The sequence below is a fragment of the Saccopteryx bilineata genome, chromosome 4 (genome assembly GCF_036850765.1).
Source record: "Saccopteryx bilineata isolate mSacBil1 chromosome 4, mSacBil1_pri_phased_curated, whole genome shotgun sequence".
Lineage (NCBI taxonomy): Eukaryota > Metazoa > Chordata > Mammalia > Chiroptera > Emballonuridae > Saccopteryx > Saccopteryx bilineata.
This window is the reverse complement of record NC_089493.1, coordinates 296,655,833-296,672,050: the sequence shown is the minus strand read 5'-3', so window position 1 is coordinate 296,672,050 and position 16,218 is coordinate 296,655,833. Positions and strand designations below refer to the sequence as shown.

Below are 16,218 nucleotides of genomic sequence, written 5' to 3'. Positions count from 1 at the left end.
CAGCTCATAGTTGTGTCACTTGAGTTGTTCATTGATTGCTTCTCATACGTGCCTTGACTGGGGGACTTGGCAGGGTTGCCCAAGCCAGCAGCCTTGGACTGAAGCCAGCGACCTTGGGGTCATGTCTGTGACCCCGTGCTCAAGCTGGTGAGCCTGCGCTCAAGCCAGCGACCTCGGGGTTTCAAACCTGGGTCCTCAGCACCCCAGGCTGATGCTCTGTCCACTGTGCCACCACCACCAGTCAGGCCTGAATGACTTCTTGTCCACAGTATAGAAGGTACCTAATTGCTTATTGCCAGTGAGATGGCTTTCATCTTTTTTTTTTTTAAATTTTTTATTTATTCATTTTAGAGAGGAGAGGGAGAGAGAGAGAGAGAGAGAGGGGGGGGGGGGAGGAGCTGGAAGCATCAACTCCCATATGTGCCTTGACCAGGCAAGCCCAGGGTTTCGAACCGGCGACCTCAGCATTTCCAGGTCGAGGCTTTATCCACTGCGCCACCACAGGTCAGGCCGGCTTTCATCTTGATTAGTCATTTCAGAGAATAAAAAATAAATAAATGTCAGAGCAGCGTTAGTACTACAGAGTTCAGAAGGTGCACCAGGGAATCACGAGTGTAGAAAAAGCGGTTCATGACCTGCACTGGGCATGCCCGGGGCACAGGGAGTATTAGGGAGTAGTTAATGGTTAAGGACGAACACTTAGACTAAAGAGAAAAGTGTAGGCTTGAATATAAGAAGCTTCAGAACTTGTCATACAGAGTAGTAAAAATAAAACGAGGCTTCACGTTCAAGCAGTTTTGGTAGCAGTGTTTAGATGGTAAATTAGCACAAATCAGTTGACGGCTGGAAAGATTTGGTTTTCCAGTTTAGGGCACAGTATAGGATCTGTAAAAATGACCATCAGTCTTTGAAATTCTAATGTGCTGGTGGCTTGTTTGTCCTGGTTTAGAACTCCTCAAGGTTTCGCAAGTTTAGGATCATTATAAAGTTGGCCCCCCGGCTGTGCAGACAGTCACGGGACCCCTACTGCCGACAAGTGGTCACATTTGTAAGGGAAAAGCAGGTTACTTTTGTCTCTGTATTGGGAAAAATTGATTGCAGTTTTAGCAGATAATGGATTCATAGTAACTGGTCGACTCTGGTTTCGTCATGGGGCTTGGTGGGCTTGCTCTTGTCTATTAAGGCCTTGTGAGCGGAGTCTCGTTGCTGCTGTTACTGTAGGTTCTCCTGTGTGCCTGGTCCTCTGGCGAGGGTTTGTGCACATTATCTTGCTGAATGCTCTCGGTACCAGGATAGATACCGGTAACCCTTCCAGTCCCCAGAGGCGTGAGGAGAGGCTCAGAGACTGCGCGTCCTGTCGGAGCTCCGGGAGAAGGGCAGACAGAGCCAGGATGTGACCGTGGGGCTGACTGCTCTCTGTTCCCCCTCTCTGGTTTACTCGCTTTAAGTACAACTAGAAACATTGACTGTGGAACATGCAGTTTCATCCACAGCCCAGGTTCTTGGCTTTTGTTCTGAAAAGTATATTCTAGTTACATCCTATTTATTTCTGGAAATCTGGTGCTCAGCAATGTCATCAGTCTTCTTACTGATGGAAGTGTGTGACCTGAACTTCTTCCTCTCTGTCAGCACGTTCTGCCCCGCCCATGGGACTGTCGCGTGACCAGGGCAAGCGCACACCTCCCTCCCTGTTTTCCAGGTCTGCGAGTAGCTTCAGGAAGGGGGCAGCTCAGTCTGGTCCGTGGAATGCTAACTCTTGATGCCAGTTCTGCCATTGATTTGTTTAGTGATTTTGAGTCAAGTCATTGCATGATCTGACTGTTTTCTTACCTAAAAATCAGGTGCTGGTATGGCCTTCTCATGTGCTTCTCAGTGACGGAGAGGCCAGCAGAGCTTTCCTGGATCTCGGGGTCCAGAGGGCACAGTGACGGAGTATTGGGCCAGGGGTCAGAGCCCCTGGACTGTGGCCTGGCTCTGCTGCCGGCCCCCCCGCCCACGGAGCCACACGGCTGCATGCCACGCCCGTCCCCCACTCGCCCTGCTCTGAGGGCTATGGTGATTACAGGAAAAGTGCCCTGTAAAGAAATATTTTATACTTTATAGGTCATGTGTGTAAGAGAGGATCTTTATCTTAAAACGCCATGAGATTCTGATATTTGGGAATCGTAGCTGTAAGGCCAGTAGTCGTGACCATGTACATGCAGGTTCTCATGGGGTTCGGGCAGACGGTAAAGAAACAGTGGAGCCAAAAAACAGGGGGCCATTCCTTTATTCAAGTCTCACACCAGACGATGAGCAAACACACAGGGAAAACACTTCCCCTTCACTCAGGGCTCCCGAAGCCACTGGCACCTTCTCCGGTTCCACAACCAGGAGAATCTTCTCCGGTTCCTCCTGGAATCCAAGGCCCCACCAGTCTCAGCGGAGCTCCCGAAGCCCCTCAGCTCTGGTTCCCCATCCGCCCACCTTCTCTCTCCCTGCCAACATGGCTTCTCCCTCAGCACCCTGCCTTCTCTCCTCTCTCACTCTGCACACATGGCTTCTCCCTCAGCACCCTGCATACCCTCTGCTCTCACTCTGCACACATGGCTTCTCCCTCAGCACCCTGCCTTCTCTCCTCTCTCACTCTGCACACATGGCTTCTCCCTCAGCACCCTGCCTTCTCTCCTCTCTCACTCTGCACACATGGCTTCTCCCTCAGCACCCTGCATACCCTCTGCTCTCACTCTGCACACATGGCTTCTCCCTCAGCACCCTGCCTTCTCTCCTCTCTCACTCTGCACACATGGCTTCTCCCTCAGCACCCTGCATGCCCTCTGCTCTCACTCTGCACACATGGCTCTTTCTGCCTCTTTTTTCTCTTTTCAAAACTTTCTGGCTTGAAACCCTCTCCTCCAGCAAACATTAGCTAAAAACGGCCCCTCCCGAGCAGGAGGGTAGTTTGCAATGTCACAGACCACACATCCCTGGGGCTGCCCAGCCCCCAGTGTGAACTGTAAGCGAGCAAACGTGAAAATCACAGCTTACACACTTCTTTGACCAACAGTAAATAGCTTTAGCTCAGTCTGGTGTGTTTGTTTTTGTACTTCTTAGATAACACTTCAGTTGCGTGTTTTCATTTTTCTTCTTTTTTTTTTTAGTGGTATGTGTGCAACAGAGAGAAATTGTGCGAGTCACTGCAGGCTGTGTTTGTTCAGAGTTACCTCGACCAAGGGACACAGATTTTCTTGAACAACAGCATCGAGAAGTCGGGCTGGCTGTTCATCCAGCTCTATCACTCCTTCGTGTCCTCTGTTTTCAGCCTCTTCATGTCCAGGACATCCATCAACGGGTAAGCGCGTCTTCCATGTGTTAATTTTCCTCACCTTTAGGTCTTAAAAAAAAGAAAAGAAATCTTGTTTGGGGCGTCGGCCACCTTGGCATCAATGCTGCTTCTGCGAGTCCAGATTCTTGGCAGTGGATCCGACGTCTCGGCCTTCTGTAATTATGCTTTTCAAATTCCCCGTCCCTGGAAACAGAGACTCGTAAGACTTAGTCTGTGTCTTCCTTATGGGAAGGGCGTCGAGCCCCGCTTCCCAACTTTGATGTGTGCAGAAACCACCTGGGGACCCGGATCCGTGAGTCAGCAGGTCCCGGGCGGGCCTGGGAGTCTGCATTTCTAGCAGGTGAGGGTGCTGAGTCAGAGGGAGCAGCGAGGTCACTTGACCCCAAACCCTTACTCAGCATAGACAGGCTGAGGAGACCTCTGCTGTGAGCACCTGCCCGGGACTGAGTTTTTAGGGTGGGGGTGTCTGTGAGGCGTGGCCTGACCTGGCCGCCTTTTCCAGGGTTCTCCTTCATTGCCCCCCGCCTCTGCTCAGGGTCTGTTCTTCGAAGGCCATTCCTGTGGTGTCGGGCGGGTTTTTAGGGTCTTTACAAGTATTAGGACTAACCAGTTGTAGCACACAAATGGACACAAGTATGAATGCTATTTCTTTTCTTTCCTTGTGAGAAGAAGGAAGATAGAGAAACAGACTCACACGTGCACCCCAACTGGGATGCACCTGTGGCCACCCGTCTGGGGCTGATGCTCGAACCAGCCAAACTATTCTTAGCACTTGGGGCTGACGCTCAAACCAGTCAAGCCACTGGCTGTGGAAGGGGAAGAGGAAGAGGGAGAGATAAGGGTGGAGGAGAAAAGCTGATGGTTGCTCTTACTGTGTGCCCTGACTGGGAATCGAACCCAGGATGTCAGCATGCTGGGCCAACACTCTGCCCAGTGAGCCAACCGGCCAGGGCCAGATATAGTTCTTAATACAAATATTAACTGCTATCTCAAGGACCACTGTTTTTCTCTTAAAAATCTTTTACATTAAAACTAGTTTTTTCTACCCATTATTTAGGTTCATAAAGGTTTTTTTGTGTTTGTGTTTGGTTTTTCTGCTTGGTGTTGTGGTCGGATTCTGTGGGTCTGTCATATTTTTAATCTGATAAACATGTTTCTGTTCCTTCTCCCTTTCCTTCCTATTTTGACGTAAATTTTTCAGTCATCTTTTCTTAGTCATTTCTTTTCTCCTTCTCTTGTCCTCTCATTCTTTTCCCTTCTCATCTCTTATTCCCTCCCTGCTTCAGTCCTTTTGAAGTATTATTTGCAACCTCAGAGACAAATGATGCTATCTGGAGGTATTTCCTTTTTTTTTTTTTTTTTTTTTTTTTTTACCAAGTTTGCTTTAATTTCTTTAGCGAGAGAGAGAAAGAGAGACAGACCGGAAGGGAGAGAGAGATGAGAAGCATCAGCTCATAGTTGCGTCACTTGAGTTGTTCATTGAGTGCTTCTCATATGTGCCTTGACTGGAGGGCTCCAGCTGAGCCAGTGACCCCTTGCTCAAGCCAGCGACCTTTGGGCTTCAAGCCAGTGACCATGGGGTCATGTCTATGATCCCACTCTCCAGCCGGATGAGCCCGCACGCAAGCCAGCGACCTTGGGGATTCAAACCTGGGTCCTCAGCCTCCCAGGTTGATGTTCTAGCTACTGCACCATCACCTGGTCAGGCTAATTTGGATTTTTCAAAAAGTCATATAAAATATAACATATCTTTTGATCACATAATCGTATAAACTGAACATTTTGTAAGTTCCTAAAGCTGTGGGTGCTGAGTCACCTCAGTGAGAGGGTGCATGTAGAGGGCAGTGCTGACCTTGTACTGACTGTCCCATTTCTGTTCCCCCTTTTCCAGGTTGCTGGGGAGAGGCTCAATGTTTGTGTTTTCACCAGATCAGTTTCAGAGACTGCTTAAAATTAATCCGGACTGGAAAACCCACAGACTTCTTGATTTAGGTGCCGGAGATGGAGAAGTCACAAAGATCATGAGCCCTCATTTTGAAGAAATTTACGCGACCGAGCTGTCTGAAACGATGATATGGCAGCTTCAGAAGAAGAAATACAGGTGGAATTTTTAGACGTGGTTTGGGGTATATTCCTTGGTTTCGGTTCTTCTCGAGGGTGTCTGATCTAAAGGCTATGAACCAGAGACAGGTTTCCGGATCGGGCACTTGACAGGTGACGGGGAGATGGGGCTGGGGCTGTGGCGTCTGTCCAGACTGCTGGGAGGGCAGGCGGGGCGGGGGGCTCGGGACGAGGTCCGGGGCGGGGCTCCTCCCCCACGTCTTAGAATCCGGGGCTCGCAAGTCTCTCTTAACTAAGAAAAGCTTTATTGTAAAAATGTGGAACACCGCACTGACCGTGGCACTCATTTTGAAGCGTGTAGTTCAGCGGTGACCTTCACGTAGGTGTGTGACCGCCCCCACCTTCCGTCTCCGGACCGTTTCGTTTCCACACTGACCTCATCCCCGTGAACCCAACTCCTCACCCCGCCCCCTCCCCCAGCCCCTGGCGACCTCCTGTCTGCTTGTAGTCTCTGCAGATCTCACTACTCTGGGGACCTCAAATAAAAGGAATCACACGGTATTTGCAGCATGTGCAATGCTTCCTTAGGTGGAAGAATATTCCGTTGCACGTACAAACCCCATTTTGTATCCATTTGTCTTTCGTTGGACACCTGGGTTGGCCCCACTCTTAGCCGTTGTGAATAACGCTGTGAACACAGGAAACGAGTATCTGTTTGAGTCCCTGCTTTCCCTTCTTGTGGGTACAATGCCCAGAAGTGGGATTGCTGGGTCGGACATAAGTCGATGTGTCACTTTTTGAAGAATTTTTTTTCATAGCAGCTGCACCATTTTATAGCAGCGTACAAGAGTTTCAGTTTCTCTACATCTTAGTAATTTCTGTTTGTTTTTAATCTTTTTATTTTAATAATAGCCATCCTAATAGGTATGAAGTGTTGAATATTGGTTTTAAGACCACCTGCTGCTGGGGATACTCAGGAAGAAGGCTGTGTATTCAGTGTGGGTTCTATAGAATGGGAGAAAACGGGGCTCCGGGTAGAATGGGGTGAGGGTGCGCTGAGGGAAGCTGGATTGAGCCTGAGGAAGGAGAAAGAATTACACACTCTCTTTCCGATCCACCGAAGTTTCTGCTTGTACAGACTGACCCTGGACTCAGAGCGTAGCTGGGTCCTGGAGTGTTGTCAGAGCACAGAAATATTTATCCCAGGGAGGAGAAGAGCAGGGGGCAGGGCGTGGAAGGGGAGAGGACCGTAAACCTGGAATCCATGGGACGTTTTTACGAAGGAGGGAGTAGTGACGTCCGCTATGCTCAGGCACAGCTGGCCTCAGAAGCTGCGGTAGATAGAGGTCAGAGGTCAGGGACAGTGACCGTCCTAACGCCCGCGTCCAAGTCCTTGTCATCCTCGGTTTTTAAACAGCGGTCAGGGGGGCTGTAGGTTGATGTCTGTGTGATGTTGCCGAGGTGATTCGTAAGACCCACCTTAGCTCCAGCATCTGTCCCCGGTAGTCCTGGTGGGTCTCTGGTGGTAATTGAAATGTATTCCTTCAATTAGAAATTAATTAACCGTTTCAGACCATGGGCTATGTGACTTTCGTGTGGCTTAAGTCATGCTGAACTCCCAATCTGAATCCCCCTCACTTTAAAAAATTCTGTGTTTTGAAAAAGGGGACGGAGAGGAAACAGTTTGAGTTTTCCCACGCAGCCCTCATATTTTTAGACTCTTTCAGGTTTTCTCTACTCAGCAGAGGTGTCTGCTCAGCGTCATCGCAGGCTTGTTTACCAGAGACCCCTCTTCCTGTCTCTCCCCTTCCGATCACCGTCCACCTCTGCTCGCTCTAACCAGGCAGAGGGAAGGAGTTACAGAACTGCTGTCCTGGGGTGGCTGACAGGGACTCTGGAGAGCAGCTCTCTGCTCTGTGGGAAAAGCGTCGTCGAGCCCGGAAGAGTCCTTTGAGGAAGGGAAGGAGGGAGAGATTGAGGGCTGAGGCTGCTTCGCTAACTGTGCTCTTGAGCTTGCAGTTTGAACGGAGTGTCCTGTGCTCTCTGTAAAGTTATTCAGATAGGAGGGTCCTGGGAACGGATATGCGCAGAGGTCACAGGTTGTAAATGGAAATTATCTGTACCACCTCTAGCCGTTCTTAAAAACAGAAGAGGACCCTAAGAACGGGAAATACAGATAGATCTTTTATGATTAAATTTTAATGAGTGTAGGAAGTAGGACACTTTATCCTTTAATTGATGTTCAGGAATTTGATGCTACAGTTTTATAATCATTTTTATCACCATATTATCTTCTTATTAAACATATGATCAGCTCTTGTAAAGAAAATGTTACTGGCATGTTTTGAGATTTGGAAACAGGTAAAATGCTAGCTGTAAATACGGTGGCTGTTTTCTTCTTGCATGGCTCTTCTGTTTCTTCAAATATAAATGAAGATTTTGAATTTACTTTGAGAAGACAAAGCTAGAACCTCTACTGGCATTTTTTTTTTGAAAGAGAGAGAGAGACAGGAAGGGAGAGAGATGAGAAGCATCAATTCTTTGTTGTAGCTCCTTAGTTGTTTATTGATTGATTTCTCATATGTGCCTTGACCAGGGGGCTACAGCAGAGTGAGTGACCCCTTGCTCAAGCCAGTGACCTTGGGCTCAAGGCAGCGACCATGGGAGCACGTCTCCGATCCCACGCTCAAGCCAGCGACCTTGGGGTTTTGAACCTGGGTCCTCAGCGTCCCAGGCTGTCGCTCTCTCCACTGTGCCACCGCCTGGTCAGGCTCATCTCAGTTGTTTTTCAAGGTGTCTTGAAGGGGGTTCTGTATCAGCCTGGTTCTTCCTCGTTTTCCAGAGTGCTCGGAATAAACGAGTGGCAGAACACGGGGTTCCAGTATGACGTCATCAGCTGCTTGAATTTGCTGGACCGCTGCGATCAGCCAATGACTTTGTTGAGAGATATCAGAAGTGTCCTGGAGCCGACCCGAGGCCGAGTCATCCTCGCCCTGGTCCTGCCCTTCCATCCGTACGTGGAAAACGGTGAGTGTGGTCCAGGGGGTCAGGCAGCCTCTGCCCCCCAGCTGCCGACCGGGATCGGTGGTCCCGTTTCTGAGAATGGCTAGCAGGGAGAAGAAGGCAGTCGCCTCGTGGGAGAGACCTTCCTGGGGAGCGTCCGTCTCAGTGTGGGAGACCGTGCCCAGCCGTCCGCCCACCCCTCCAGGGGAAGCCTGCCGACCGGGATCGGTGGTCCCGTTTCTGAGAATGGCTAGCAGGGAGAAGAAGGCAGTTGCCTCGTGGGAGAGACCTTCCTGGGGAGCGTCCGTCTCAGTGTGGGAGACCGTGCCCAGCCGTCCGCCCACCCCTCCAGGGGAAGCCTGACCTGGGCCCTTTTTCTGCCTTTCAGTCGAATGTGCTCCGTTTACTTGTCAGCTTTCGAGCTGAGTCGAGCAGTGACCGAGGCCTTTCCCTGCCCAGGGACTTGCTGAGCGTCCGGCTGTTCTGTTTCTCCTCTCTCGTCCCAGACTCTGAAAGGGATAAAAGCAGTTGTTTGTTTCTCCCTGTGGCCCGAGGCCATCGTGGCGTTTCCTGGTGTTGCCACGTCTGGGTTTTGGTTGCGTGGCCTCCCTCTTGAGCAACCTTAGAAGAACGTGCTAGAAGGAGTCGTTCGGTGGCCGGTTACTTCCTCCTTGCTCTGACATCTGCTGTGGTCACGCTGGCTCACACCTTTAGCTGATGTGATCTGCGTTTCGGGTCATGTCGAAAGTTAAGGCTGGAAGCCTCTTGCATTTTTGTACGTTAATGTGCAGTAATATAAAACCATTATGTAGTAAAACATGTTACTATTTTGAAACCTTTTTTTTTTTTTAATTTTTTTTTAAGTTTTTTTTTTTTTTTTTTTTAAGCTGGAAACGGGGAGAGACAGTCAGACAGACTCCCGCATGCGCCCGACCGGGATCCACCCGGCACGCCCACCAGGGGCGAAGCTCTGCCCATCAGGGGGCGATGCTCTGCCCCTCTGGGGCGTCGCTCTGCCGCGACCAGAGCCACTCTAGCGCCTGGAGCAGAGGCCAAGGAGCCATCCCCAGCGCCCGGGCCATCTTTGCTCCAATGGAGCCTTGGCTGCGGGAGGGGAAGAGAGAGACAGAGAGGAAGGAGGGGGGGGTGGAGAGGCAAATGGGCGCTTCTCCTATGTGCCCTGGCCGGGAATCGAACCCAGGTCCCCCACACGCCAGACCGATGCTCTACCGCTGAGCCAATTGGCCAGGGCCTTTTTTTTTTTTTTTTTTAATTTGACTGCCTCGCTCAGCCTAGGGCTCAGGCCCTGGGAGCTCGCAGGCGTTTCTGAGAACTCCGTACGTGTTTCGCGAGCGTCGTAGTGGGTGAAGGGCTGTGGGTGCCTGTGTGACGGATCGTGCGTGTTCGCTGGGGGCGGGGATCTGCGATGCCTCTCGCCTGCTCCTTCTCTTCCTCCCGCCCTGACTTGCTCCCCTCGTCCTCGTGTGCTCACAGTTCATACGCGTCTTAGGTGGGCCCAGTGGTTTTGGATTTGCGTTGCTGATAGACAGAATGGAGAGTTCTTAGGACATAGGAGGGTGGGAAAGAGAACAGACGTGTTCCCTCCCCCGTGTTTACTTTTATGTTTCTGAATCATTGGTCACGGTAAAGAAATAAGTGCTTTCGGCATGAGTGTCCGTATATCACGCACACGAGCCGTTCGGTGCAGAACGCAGTGGCCTCCCTGGTGGCCCGGGGACCTGGCCTTCCTCGGGGCTGCTCCAGGCGATCGGGCTCAGCCCCACCTCTCTGCATGGCGGCCGCAGGGCGTCCATCGGAGGGTCCTGGTTTCCTGCGTCCATCGCAGGGTCCTGGTTTCCTGCGTCCATCGGAGGGTCCTGGTTTCCTGCGTCCATCGCAGGGTCCTGGTTTCCTGCGTCCATCGCAGGGTCCTGGGTTCCTGCGTCCATCGCAGGGTCCTGGGTTCCTGCGTCCATCGCAGGGTCCTGGGTTCCTGCGTCCATCGGAAGGTCCTGGTTTCCTGCGTCCATCGGAAGGTCCTGGTTTCCTGCGTCCATCGCAGGGTCCTGGTTTCCTGCGTCCATCGGAGGGTCCTGGTTTCCTGCGTCCATCGCAGGGTCCTGGGTTCCTGCGTCCATCGCAGGGTCCTGGTTTCCTGCGTCCATCGCAGGGTCCTGGTTTCCTGCGTCCATCGCAGGGTCCTGGTTTCCTGCGTCCATCGCAGGGTCCTGGTTTCCTGCGTCCATCGCAGGGTCCTGGGTTCCTGCGTCCATCGCAGGGTCCTGGGTTCCTGCGTCCATCGCAGGGTCCTGGTTTCCTGCGTCCATCGGAGGGTCCTGGTTTCCTGCGTCCATCGCAGGGTCCTGGTTTCCTGCGTCCATCGCAGGGTCCTGGTTTCCTGCGTCCTGTTGGGCAGCCGTGGGATGGAACTTCAGTGCGACTTCCCGGGGGAGCCGGAGGTGGGAGGGCAGAGGAGGAAGCCTCAGGTCGACCTAGAGTTTTATCTCCTTGTGTTTCTGACTAAAAATGGAGAGGAAATCACCCCGGACAAGAGGCCATTTGCCAGTAAGGGCTGCACTCAAGCCCCTGGATGGTGGACACACAGTTATTTAACAGAGCAACTTCCTTTTAGGGACAGAGACAGAGAGAAGGACAGACAGACAGGAAGGGAGAGAGATGAGAAATATCAGCTCGTAGTTGTGGCACTTGAGTTGTTCATTGATTGGTTCTCATCCTGCCTTGACCGGAGGGGCTCCAGCTGAGCCTGTGACCCCTTGCTCAAGTCTGTGACCTTTGCACTCGAGCCAGTGACCGTGGTGTTGTGTCTATGATCCCACGCTCAAGTCAGCGACCCCGGGGTTTTGAACCCGGGTCCTCAGCGTCCCAGATCGACACTCTATCCGCTGTACCACCACCGGTCAGGCTTAACAGATGAACTTTACCAATAAATTATCTCGTTCCCCTATATGTTAAGTTTATAGCTGAATTTAGGGACTGTTGAGCCTTACTAGCTAATAATAGGATATTTTTTTTTCACTTTGGTTAATTCGTTATGTTCTTTACCAACATAAAATATTTTTCACGAGGTCCTGCACAATTTTTGTTAGATGCATTCTAATGGAATGTGTGTGATGTTTTAAATAGCATTTTTTTCTTCTATCCTATTTTTTTATTTTAACATTTCCCCCCAGCTTTATTGAGGTATAATTGACCAAGGAACTGGGACATTTAAGGTACACAGCGTCATTTAAGATATGTGTACACTTTGTCCGTGACCACCACTGGCCAGTGAACACACCCGTCATCTCGTGTAGACGCCTCCCTGTGTGTCATGAGAACACTGAGGTCTGTCCGCTCAGCACCCCACGCAGACTGTGTCGTGTGCTGTTCACTAGGTCCCCACACTGGACGGGGCCTCCAGGACTTCCTCACTCACCTCAGACGGGGCGTGGACTGACGCGCCACCTCCTCCCCCAACCCTGCCCCCGGCAGCCGTTGTTCTCTCTGGTTCTAGCAGTTTGACCCGTTCAGGTTCCCGGCCCAGTGAGGTCATGCAGGTCTGTCTGCTTCCCTGCCCAGCGTGCCCCGGGGGTGTTCGTGTTGACGCAAGCGGCCCTCTGTGCTTCAGGATAAAGACTATGTGTACACACCTGAGCAGTGGATATTTTTTATCTTACTGAGTTATCTTAAGTGTTTTCAGTATTCTCTGTATTCTCTCTCGGGTGTTTTGTTGATACACTGTTACAGCATTTACAAATGGTTTTGTTACTTTTCATTTTCAGACTTTTTTTTTTTTGTCCAAGTGAATTGATGGTTAATTCCAGAAAATGTTAATAAAAAAGTGGACGTTTTTGTCTTGATTTTGACTTGAATGAAATGTTTCTACTTTATTTATTTATTTTAAATCATTTTTTAATTTTTCAATGACAGTTGACATACAATATTAGGAGTTTCAGCTGTACAACCCAGTGATGAGACACTTCTCTGGCTGAGTGATCATCCCAGTAAATCTCCTACCCATCTGACACCCGACACCTCGAGTTGTCAGAACGTCACTGACTGTGTTCCCCGTCCTGCACTTGTCACTCCTGACTGGTCTGTCACTACCTCGGGATGCCCCACCCCTCTCCCCCAGCCTCCCGCCCTCTGTCCAGTCAGAATCCCCCTAGTTCTCACAGCCAGGAGTGGGGGACTGCTCTTCCGGCTCTGCAGCCCTGGGCTCGGCACCTGGGGTGGGGCCGGGACCCTGCTCCTCGGGGGACCCTGCTCTCCGGGGGACCTGCTCCCCGGGGGGGACCTGCTCCTCGGGGGGGACCTGCTCCCCGGGGGACCTGCTCCCTGGGGGACCCTGCTCCCCGGGGAACCTGCTCCTCGGGGGACCTGCTCCCCGGGGGGGACCTGCTCCTCGGGGGACCTGCTCCCCGGGGGACCTGCTCCCCGGGGGACCCTGCTCCTCGGGGGGGACCTGCTCCTCGGGGAACCTGCTCCCCGGGGGACCTGCTCCTCGGGGGGGACCTGCTCCTCGGGGAACCTGCTCCCCGGGGGACCTGCTCCTCGGGGGACTTGCTCCCCGGGGGGACCTGCTCCTCGGGGAACCTGCTCCCCGGGGGACCTGCTCCTCGGGGGGGACCTGCTCCTCGGGGGACCCTGCTCCTCGGGGGGGACCTGCTCCTCGGGGGACCTGCTCCCCGGGGGACCTGCTCCTCAGGGGGGACCTGCTCCTCGGGGGACTTGCTCCCCGGGGGGACCTGCTCCTCGGGGAACCTGCTCCCCGGGGGGGACCTGCTCCTCGGGGGGGACCTGCTCCTCGGGGGACCCTGCTCCTCGGGGGGGACCTGCTCCTCGGGGGACCTGCTCCCCGGGGGACCTGCTCCTCGGGGGACCCTGCTCCTCGGGGGGGACCTGCTCCCCGGGGGACCCTGCTCCTCGGGGGGGACCTGCTCCCCGGGGGACCTGCTCCTCGGGGGGGACCTGCTCCCCGGGGGACCTGCTCCTCGGGGGGGACCTGCTCCTCGGGGAACCTGCTCCCCGGGGGGACCTGCTCCTCGGGGAACCTGCTCCCCGGGGGGACCTGCTCCTCGGGGGGGACCTGCTCCTCGGGGGACCCTGCTCCCCGGGGGACCTGCTCCCCGGGGAACCTGCTCCTCGGGGACCTCCATGGCCGAGGCGCCCCTCCGGATTTTTATCCACCGCACGTGGTTGTGGGGCAGCCCGTTCTGTGTCTCTGCCCTTCCCACCCTCTCTGTGTGGCTTCTTCAGTTCCCTCATCGTGGGACTGCCAGTCGGCCAGCCCTCAGGCTGTTCTGGGGGGTGGTCGAGCTGTGGTGCGGCTGTGATTTCGATGTGGTGGTGGGAGGACCAGATGCTGCATTTACCATGCCGGCCGTCCCCTTGACCAGAGGCTGGGATGGTTCTTTAACTACGATGCTGTCTTTGGCTTGAGGTTGCTTTTTTTCAGAGAGAGATCATCCCAGTAAATCTCAATATATATATATATTTTTTTCTACCAGATATATGTATGTGTGTGTGTGTGTGTGTGTGTGTATATATATATATATATTCCCCCCCTCCCCCAGTTCTGTTTTATTAAGAGCTTAAAAAAGAATCAAGAATCACTACTGAATATTTCACTGGTGTTTTCATCATCTGTGGAGGTGTGTGGTCATCCTGTTTTTTCTCCTTTGACTTATTAAACTACCAACACTTTTTTGATATGTTTCCCCCTGCCGTTGTGGGCTTTCACAGATAGTCTAAGAGCATCACGAGATTGTCTTTACAAAAGTTCTAAATAAAAATATTAGCGCTCATAGTGATGAACGATAGTTGGTCTGTATCTGGTCCTTTATTTGTGTGGAGGCTGTTACCTGTGTCAGGGATCAGTCTCTGTGCTCTGCTGCTTTGTAAAAACCAGGATGGAAGTTTCTTCTTTTTTTCTTTCGGAGAGTTTAGACAGCATGTGGTTATCTGTTCCTTGGACGTTGAGTAGATTTCTCCTGTGATGGCAGCTGGGGTGGGCAGGGGGAGGCTTGTCCTCGGCCACTTTCTTCCAGGACCCCGTGTAGTTAAATCAGACACACTCGGTCTGAAAGCTCCCATCCGTCTGAATCACATGGGCAGGACTGTGACAGGTCTGTCTCCCGGGCGGAGCTGAGCTGCGAGGGCCGACCTGTGTGAGGGCCTGGGTCAGCTATGTCTGCCTGGCTCCTGTGTGCTGGGGTGTCCTCTGTAAGGGGGGCTCACACCTCCTTCAGGCCCGTTGTGAGGATGAAAGACTGGCGTGTGGGGCGGGGCCCGTCTGTGTGTCTGTCTTGGTGCTGGCGTTTCATTCCCACCTCCGTTGATGTCATCCCGTCCGGTTCTGTCCCTTTGTTTTTACCCGTGGCTTCACTGACTGTGTGTGTTCACAGCTCTTCATTCTGAAGTGTCTGTCAGTGCCCTGACGCCCTCGAGGTCAGCGCGTGAGACCCTTGAACCATAATAACGATCATAATTGGTGCCCTCGTTCGGCCTTTTAACTTCAGCTCGAAGTTCGCGCTCTCCACCGGTTTATGTGCCTCGACCCCCGAGACCCCGCTCCGCGGACGATCGGACTCGGATTCTCCCCGTCGTACAGAGCAGAGAGAGAACAGCCCGTCGTACAGAGCAGAGAGAGAACTCCCCGTCATACAGAGCAGAGAGAGAACTCCCCGTCGTACAGAGCAGAGAGAGAACAGCCCGTCGTACAGAGCAGAGAGAGAACTCCCCGTCGTACAGAGCAGAGAGAGAACAGCCCGTCGTACAGAGCAGAGAGAGAACTCCCCGTCGTACAGAGCAGAGAGAGAACTCCCCGTCGTACAGAGCAGAGAGAGAACTCCCCGTCGTACAGAGCAGAGAGAGAACTCCCCGTCGTACAGAGCAGAGAGAGAACTCCCCGTCGTACAGAGCAGAGAGAGAACTCCCCGTCGTACAGAGCAGAGAGAGAACTCCCCGTCGTACAGAGCAGAGAGAGAACTCCCCGTCGTACAGAGCAGAGAGAGAACTCCCCGTCGTACAGAGCAGAGAGAGAACAGCCCGTCGTACAGAGCAGAGAGAGAACAGCCCGTCGTACAGAGCAGAGAGAGAACTCCCCGTCGTACAGAGCAGAGAGAGAACTCCCTGTCGTACAGAGCAGAGAGAGAACAGCCCGTCGTACAGAGCAGAGAGAGAACTCCCCGTCGTACAGAGCAGAGAGAGAACTCCCCGTCGTACAGAGCAGAGAGAGAACTCCCCGTCGTACAGAGCAGAGAGAGAACTCCCCGTCGTACAGAGCAGAGAGAGAACTCCCCGTCGTACAGAGCAGAGAGAGAACTCCCCGTCGTACAGAGCAGAGAGAGAACTCCCCGTCGTACAGAGCAGAGAGAGAACTCCCCGTCGTACAGAGCAGAGAGAGAACAGCCCGTCGTACAGAGCAGAGAGAGAACAGCCCGTCGTACAGAGCAGAGAGAGAACTCCCCGTCGTACAGAGCAGAGAGAGAACTCCCCGTCGTACAGAGCAGAGAGAGAACTCCCCGTCGTACAGAGCAGGAGAGAGAACAGCCCGTCGTACAGAGCAGGAGAGAGAACAGCCCGTCGTACAGAGCAGAGAGAGAACTCCCCGTCGTACAGAGCAGAGAGAGAACAGCCCGTCGTACAGAGCAGAGAGAGAACTCCCCGTCGTACAGAGCAGAGAGAGAACAGCCCGTCGTACAGAGCAGGAGAGAGAACAGCCCGTCGTACAGAGCAGAGAGAGAACTCCCCGTCGTACAGAGCAGAGAGAGAACTCCCCGTCGTACAGAGCAGAGAGAGAACTCCCCGTCGTACAGAGCAGAGAG

At 52.9% G+C, this 16,218-nt stretch overlaps 1 protein-coding gene across 4 annotated transcripts in view; it reads left to right on the top strand.

Annotated features, from left to right (window-relative positions):
- The window catches only part of METTL9 (methyltransferase 9, His-X-His N1(pi)-histidine), a 50,628-nt gene that overhangs the window by 16,231 nt on the left and 18,179 nt on the right, over positions 1-16,218 (top strand). For all 4 annotated transcript variants that reach the window (XM_066275882.1, XM_066275881.1, XM_066275884.1 and 1 more), the window contains exons 2-4: positions 3,141-3,331; positions 5,217-5,426; positions 8,229-8,413. In XM_066275882.1, coding sequence (XP_066131979.1) covers positions 3,141-3,331; positions 5,217-5,426; positions 8,229-8,413 — 586 coding nt within the window. The remainder of the gene's footprint in view (positions 1-3,140; positions 3,332-5,216; positions 5,427-8,228; positions 8,414-16,218) is intronic.